We start from the raw sequence: 8,639 nt of genomic DNA, 5'->3' as shown, positions 1-8,639 counted from the left end.
CCAGAGTTTTAGTTATGTCTTTTTTTTCTCTCTCTCTCTCACTCTATCCCATGACCGGTTGGTCGTCGGGGGAACTTTCGGGATGCAGACTTCACGATCCGACGCCAATTATCACGGTCTTGGGCCTTCCTCATTAGATCACTTATCGTTTGAATTACTCCAAATCATGTACATCATATCCCACATGTCAAACGCGCATTTTGACTGATGCAGTTGTGTAAATGTTGTGCGGCTATGTGGTCTCATGGTATGACGCTCGCGGAAGTGCCTGGGTTCGAGTCCCGAGCGGCGCATAGTTGGGTCCTTGGAAAAGGATTTTTACTCACATTCTCTCATCGTGGTCTAGTGTAAAATGAGTACCTGGCCGTTAACAGCGTTGTCTCTGTCTCTGTCGAAAATATATTTGTAATATCGCCTAATAGGCGTCATGTCTCGTTCTATGTGTTACTTGTTACTGTTGGTCAGGGACCCCATGTCAAGCTCTTTGAGCACGATTAGTGGAAATTGCGCTTATACAGTTTAAAAAAAACAACAGTTATTATTTCTAAAATAAATAATATAGAACTTAAATCCAACCTTTCTGACTATAGTCATATTTAGTTTCAAATTCATATTGACATGGTTCGTCAGAAAGTCTATAAACTGACATGGAACACTCCTGATCTCAGACAAATTTGCTGGACCTCAAAAAATGTTGTCTCCGACAAATAGACTATTTTTCTTATTTTTACATGTGTGACCCATTTGCCTGAAGACTGTGATATTGGCTATAATAATTAAATAGCTAAAATGTAGAAATATAATGAGAAATATAAAACTGTGGTTACGATTATGTTTTAGTGAGGGGAAATAGATATAATTTAACAATTCTCTCCTTTCAGGCAATTTTCAGTATTTTTACAAAATTGTCATGACTGCCTCACACAATTTACTTTTCTTTTAAACTCAAACATAAAAGCATGTTAAACATTTGTATTGTAAAACGAGCTCTATAAATCAACATTAAGATCTTATTAAATATACAAAGATTTATTTTTGAGATTTTGTAATGTACCTACGAAACAAATATGAATAAGTAAAATGTTTATAGTATCGTTACAAATGTGAGGATTTTCTTGTACTTGGGGTAAGGAGACGGTCTAGAATTTAAATGTCAAGTTTCTCGCCATGTAACATTTCCATTTGCCAGTGTTGCCAGGTTGGCGGATTTCCGCCAAATTGGCGAATTTTATCGTCGCGTGGCGGGGAAAAATGCCTTGACGGATGGCTAATTTATTTGGTTGATTTTGGTTGATTTGTATGTATGCCCTTTAAAAAAAAGTAAAAGTAATGCAATCAAGTCTAACTATTCCTTCCCCCCCCCCCCCACACACAGTGACGCTAAGGATAACCTATTGTGATTGTGCGTGCACTGTTTGCCTAGATCTATATTACACAAACTAATTCAGATTAACCGAAGGTGAAAACAAAATCTTAGTCTAACTCCCACTCAAACAAAATCGAAACTCCGAATCTTCATGCCTTTAAAAAGGAAACAGTTGTAAATAGTTGAGTAGCGTTTAGTAACATAATTTTTATACTGAGACGATACACTATTATTGATTATAAGTGTTTTTTAAAAAATCAAAAGGCGGATTTCTTTGGCGGATTTTGGGTAAATGTTGCAGGTAAAATAAGAAAAAGTTGGCGGATTTTGGCGGATTTTTGCCTTAAAGTTGGCGGGATTTTTGCAAAGGCACATGGCAACACTGCTTGCTATTTGCTGTCTGGTTTACTTTTGACACTGGCCTCCGGTGTTTTGTCTGTGCTCTGTGTTTTCGCACGTTTTTACCGAATGTTTTTACGATTCTTATTTATAAAAGTGAAACTATATTTTTACAATGGCTGTGATTTATTCCGGTGCATAGTTATCATCTCATTACTTTAGCCAATATTTTAAGAAATGATCTGTTAAGCCAGCTTATGTATCTCCATTATTTTCCTATTCAACAACTACACTTCGTTTACTAAGACCAGAATACACCCCCTCCTTCCACCACCAGTTGACACATTGTTCATTAAGCCGAGAAAAAGGGGGGAGGAAAGGAGGAATCAAAACAAAATTCAGTCGTGGACACAATCGTCCCTTCTTGCCTTGCGTTGTGACTTGGTAATGTACGCTCATTGAAAAGTATATACAAGCTTCAAAAATATATTTTACGGAGTTATGGCTGACAATTATTCTCGACACCCAACCGTCACTGCTACTGTTACTGTTCGAACATAAAACGGGGTGATGGTGTGTGTATATGAACAACAATTGGTGTCACCCCAATAATGTTAATAATATCTATTCAATTTAGTACAACAATATTGAACCTTTGACTGTGGGACGGCCATATTCTTTACCTAGAGAATTTTCTAAAGTCAACATCCCGACAGTTTACATTCCCCCAGTGCCGATGCAAATGTAGCATAAGCAACTATGATGGAAAATGAAAAAAAAAAAACCAACACATTTTACGCTCGTTTTGTTTCACCAATAATGAATACGAAATTGAACAGACTAAAATAATTACCGATAGATTGTATGAATAGCGTGTGCGATGATGAATTTAGTGAGTGTGAGATAAAGTTTATGTTTTCTAGACTGAAAGAAAGGAAGGCAGCTAGACCGGACGGTATAAAAGGTAAAATTTTGAAAATCCGTGCAGAGCAATTATGTTATGTTTATGCAAATATTTGTTATTTGTCTTTTTCGTATTCTTTCATCCGTAGTATCTGGAAAACTTTAGAAATTACTCCTATCCCCAAAAAAGACAAAGTAAAGTCAATGATCCGAGAGAAATTGCCCTCACATCAATTGCAATGAAATGTTTTAAAAAACTTATTTTGTTAAGAATCAATAATCATGTTAGACCTCTTTTAGACCCTTATAAATTAGCCTAAAAAAGAAAGCGCAATGTAAAAGATGCTATCCTTGTTTTTTAAAACAATATCTACAAACATTTAGACACATCTAACAGCTACTGCAGAATTCTTTTTGTTGATTTTTCGTCCGCCTTTAAAACCATTCAACTCCACCGCTTTGCTCATTAACGTTCTACTTTTAAAACCAATCCTTATATCATCTCCTGGGTGTTAGACTTTCTCACAAATAGAATACAATATAAACAAGTACGATGAGTTGTCTCCAATAGCATAACTATAAATACTGGTGGTCCGCAGGACTGTGTAATCTCTCTCATGCTTTTTAAATTCATACGAACGAAAGTAAAATCTCAGATCTAGACATGCCCCTTTTAAAATTTGCAGACGACACTAATCTACAAGGATTAATTACTAATAATGACGAAATAAATTATAAGGGGGAAATAGATAATTTTGTTTCCTGGTGCGACAATAGCCACCTTGAACGGAATGTAATTAAGACTAAAGAATTAATTATAGACTTTAGAAAAGATAAGAATACAAAAGACCATATCGCTATTAAAAATGAAAAAGTAGAGCTGGTAGTAGAATACAAATATCTAGGATTCACCATGGGCAACAAATTACGGTGGGACTTGCATGCCAGTTATATCAATAGTAAAATTAATCAAAGAATGTACTTTTTTTACGGAAATTGTCCCAACTTAACATTGACAAAACACTTTGTACGCTATTTTATAGATCTGTAATAGAAAGTGTTTTTTTTTTTGTATAACCGCCTTGGGTGGAAATTGTCTTAGCTCACAGCAAAAGCTAACTTTGACAGGACTATTAAAAGACCTCACAAACTTACCACAGGATCCATGTCTTTTAATGATGTATATACTGAATGCTGTTTAAGAAAAAATTGGAAATATTTAAGACAACCCAACTCATCCTCTAAATCATCACATCATCAAATCGGAACAGGACAGGAGTAACCGATTGTTGTCTACCCGAACAAAAAGTGAAAGACACCTCCGATTCATTTTACAGTTGCAGAATTTTTAATAAGGAAAATAGTTTATAAATTTTGGTCTACGTCTGTTTTAGCTTTGAATATTCATCTTTAAAACATACTTCATATCTACAACTTTTAAATCTCATTTTATAAAATCGCTTACTGCATCTTTACAATTACGTAGGTATATATAGATAGGTGCGACGTAATTATTATTATTATTATTATTATTATTATTATTATTATTATTATTATTATTATTATTATTATTATTATTATTATTATTATTATTATTATTATTATTATTATTATTATTATTATTATTATTATTATTATTATTATTATTATTATTATTATTATTATATGATGATGATGATGATGATGATGATGATGATTATGATGATTATTATTATTATTATTATTATTATTATTATTATTATTATTATTATTATTATTATTATTATTATTATTATTATTATTATATGATGATGATGATGATGATGATGATGATGATGATGATGATGATGATGATGATGATGATGATTATGATTATGATGATGATGATGATTATTATTATTATTATTATTATTATTATTATTATTATTATTATTATTATTATTATTATTATTATTATATTTATTATTTGTTTCGAAACGGTGACTCACATAATTACTTGTCTTTTGTCCTGTTCTGACCTTTTTAGATTTTCGCTTTTCATATTCATTTTCAAAAACTCACAGTCATCACTTTTTAAAAAATGACACCTATATTTCTATTTTCCAGACTTCAAGTAGCATTCTATCGGTCTCTCTAGAAGCTCGGCCAGTAACTCATTGGACGTCTAATGAACTATGCCTCAGTTCTCAACAGACAACGAACAACTCTTCAATTAACTGTTAAACTGTCGCAATCTGGAACAACACGTAAATATTTGGTCAGAAAACTCGACCTTCAAGTATCGATCGATTTAAATGACCCTCATCTTTGCAAAAACTCTTAAACTTGGGACTGGACTTCGCGGAAGTTGGCACCATATCTCCCCAACATTTGATGAGCAATGACTACTATGAAACGTTCACATGAACGGTAGACCTATAATAAGAAAATAAGTTTTATAACACAACTAACCAAATTTCGACCGCTGTATTTAAATTTCACCATGTCCAATGCCCTCACCGAACCGTTAAACAACAACGATAGTTAACGTGGACTTTATCGCATAGACACTAACAACAACAATAACAACAACAACAACAACAACAACAAAAGACAGGTTTTATAGCAACACCAACACCAAGAAATTGTATTCAAATTTCAACACGATTACCCCCGCCCCAACACAACACACACACACACACACACACACACACACACAATAAAAATAAAATAAAATAAAATTCCCATTATTCATCCCATAGGGGAAATTTGTCTCTAGGGTCCATTCCAAGGGAAGATTGGAATAACCCAGGCGTTAGCCACCGTGCAGTGCCGCAAATTGAGCTAGGGCGAGGTGACTTGCTCAAGGCTACACAGCGCAGCGGTGGGTGATCGAACTCGGTATTTTTCGGGTACGAAACAAAGACCGTACCGCTGAGCCACGCTCGCTGTCCCTCAATAAAGCACAATGATTTCCACGGACTCTGTTACATAACATGTAACAACAAAAACTATTCTTTTTATAACAGCACAAAATACAAATATAGAAATGTTCGCGTTCTTCCATATCCAAAATTTACATCCCCTGACTGATGTATAATAAACGCCAAATACTACCACGTATTCTACTAAACATTCAATAACAACAATAACAATAAAACAACGTTTCGTAACACCATATACATGCAGAGTATAAAATTCCCATAACAACCAACACACCAAGCCCTTAATGTAAAACAATGACCGCGACGAAATTTATCATACAAACACGATAACGACAAAAATAATTTTCACATGACTTGAAAACTTTAAACTTGAGCTTTCATTTTGTGCAATACCCGCTAAACATACTCAAAGCGCTCTACAAGAGGTCCCGGACCAACAACAACATGTAACATGGAGAACGAGAGATGACGTCTGTTAGGCGATATTACAATTTCTTCATACAGAGACAGAGCTGATAACAGCCGTGCACTCATTTTACAACTGAATATGGTGAGAGAATATGAGTAAAGAGACTTTTTCAAGGGCTCAACTGTGCGCCGAGCGGGGCTCTAGCTCAGGACTTTCGATCCAAAAACAAGTGTCATACCACAAGACCAAATAGCCAAAATACCAACCCCGAAATTTCACTAGTACAACCAATACCACAATTCAAATTAATAACAACAAAATCAATACACAACAATGGTTACCACGGAATATATCGTACAAACAATAACAACAACAATAACACGATTATAACAACACCAAGAACAAGCGATATTTAAGAACACAGCAACCATACCCTGCCGCCCCCCCCCCCCCCGCCCCCTTTCTCCTTGCCAATCTCTTAATAAAAAAGAATGCTTACCACGGAATCTAGGGCACAAATTTAATAATAACAACAACAATAACAAGTTTTATAACCACACCAAGTACAAGCAGTATTTGAATACACAACCATACCCCCAACCCTCACGTCGCATATTCCTTAATAAACATAAGAATTCCGACCACGGTATTATGACACTAACAATAACAACAGAGCCAGCAACCGCCATGCCGTCAACACACTACGTTGGAGATGAAATCGCCGAAAGTACACGCATTACCTTTACCATCCTTGGTATATTCTACACATTGGTCGGTGTTCTTGGAAACATCTTCATCATCTTCACGATCTTCGTCACCAAAACGATGAGAAATCCTCACTATTATTTCATCGTCAACCTCGCCATTGCTGATTTGGTTATAACTGGTATGGCGCTATCAATGCTTATTATTATTATTATCATTATTATTATTATTATTATATTATTATTATTATTATTATTATTATTATTATTATTATTATTATATTATTATTATTATTATTATTATTATTATTATTATTATTATTATTATTATTATTATTATTATTATTATTATTCTCACCACCACCACCACCACCACCACCACCATCATCATCATCATCATCATCATCATCATCATCATCATCATCATCATCATCATCATCACCGTCATCGTCATCATCATCATCATTTCTTCTTCTTCTTCTTCTTCTTCTTCTTCTTCTTCTTCTTCTTCTTCTTCTTCTTCTTCTTCTTCTTCTTCTTCTTATTATTATTATTATTATTATTATTATTATTATTATTATTATTATTATAACACCATATTATTTCATTGCTATGGATTTATTAAAATTATTATTTTTAACGCGCATTACCACTGACCCACACGCTCACGGCATTATGTTTCGCGCTAAGAATACATCTTGTGACGAAACCATGGTCATACAAGAATCCTATATTTTTTTGGTTATTTTATATTCGGTTAAAGACCCAGCATGTAAAAACAGAAAGACCATTTCCTTTATCATTTCTTTCTTTCTCTTTGTCATTCAGGTTACGTCATTCCACATCTGGTGCTCTCCCTTATCCTTCATTACTACCCTGTGGTCAACTTCCATCACTGTGTCTTCAATGGATTGATCACCGTTGTAGCATTCGTCTCGTCCCTCCTCACGTTAATGGCCATCTCCATCAACAGATATCTTAGCGTTTGCCACAACCACCTCTTTCAAAGAATATTTTCCAAAGGCGTCCTCTCATCCATCGTGGGCTGTGTCCTCATCTGGCTCCTGGCCGTGCTCACCACATTCCCATGCCTTGTCGGATGGGGCCGATTCAAATTTGATTCCAAAACACACTATTGTGGTTACGATAGAACGTACAATTTCAGCTACACGTTATTTCTCATGTTATTTAGTATTGGCACGCCCGTATGTGTTGTTTTTGCGTGCAATTTTGGTATATGGCGATTTGTTCGCGTTTCATCTCATAGAATTTATGCTTTGACTCACGGGAAGAATAAATCAGAGCAGCCTGTCCCAGTCTCAAGTGCTTCATCTGTTGGAAGTGTTTATCCCCAAAACAGCGGCGATGGGGATGGTGAGTATGAAGATGATAAAACTGTTTGTGATGGAAATGCCGATGTTGTAACTACAGATTCTGAATTGCCAAATAAACAAGATAAATTATCAAGAGAAGGGCAAACTACTGAACAGGGTGAAAATGTCGACACTTCACCAATGCAGCAAAATAGCAGTGATGAGTTGCAAGGTCATTTAAAAACCCAAAGTCTGACAACAAATAATATGAATAAAAAAATTAGTGATGGAAGAAAGAAAAACAAAATTGTTCCCGGAGTGAAAGAGAGTGAAAAGAAAGATTATTTAACAGTTCGAGGACACCGGCGAGGTTCGAGAGAAATTCTAAGGGAGAGCAATTTGAACAAAAACAAGTTAACACCACGGAGAGAAGATTCGATTCGTCAGCAACAGTTGACTGTTCAGGACCAAAATACACAGGATAATAAGAAGGTAAGGATGATTCAAAAACACGATATTAACTCTCTCCTTATAAGCCATATTCAGGATTTTCCTCAAAACTTCACACCCAACTGAACTAACATAAAAATATATTTTCTTATCACTCAAGCACAATTGCAGTAAGTTTTTGCAATACATAATTTCTTTAGCAAAACACGCTCTACAACAAACTGTTCAATTTCTTTAAGTTTATGATGTACA

At 34.8% G+C, this 8,639-nt stretch overlaps 1 protein-coding gene across 1 annotated transcript in view; it reads left to right on the top strand.

Annotated features, from left to right (window-relative positions):
* The first annotated feature begins 1,994 nt into the window (after positions 1–1,994).
* The window catches only part of LOC144956865 (uncharacterized), a 10,014-nt gene continuing 3,369 nt past the window's right edge, over positions 1,995–8,639 (top strand). Inside the window, exons 1-3 of the mRNA XM_078887648.1 lie at positions 1,995–2,669; positions 4,694–6,806; positions 7,453–8,429. Of these exons, the coding sequence (XP_078743774.1) occupies positions 6,572–6,806; positions 7,453–8,429 (1,212 nt within the window). The 5' untranslated portion in view covers positions 1,995–2,669; positions 4,694–6,571. The remainder of the gene's footprint in view (positions 2,670–4,693; positions 6,807–7,452; positions 8,430–8,639) is intronic.

This window comes from Berghia stephanieae, chromosome 11 (assembly GCF_034508935.2).
Source record: "Berghia stephanieae isolate SIO BIC M18660-M18661 chromosome 11, UCSD_Bste_1.3, whole genome shotgun sequence".
Lineage (NCBI taxonomy): Eukaryota > Metazoa > Mollusca > Gastropoda > Nudibranchia > Aeolidiidae > Berghia > Berghia stephanieae.
This window is presented reverse-complemented; position numbering and strand designations above follow the sequence as displayed.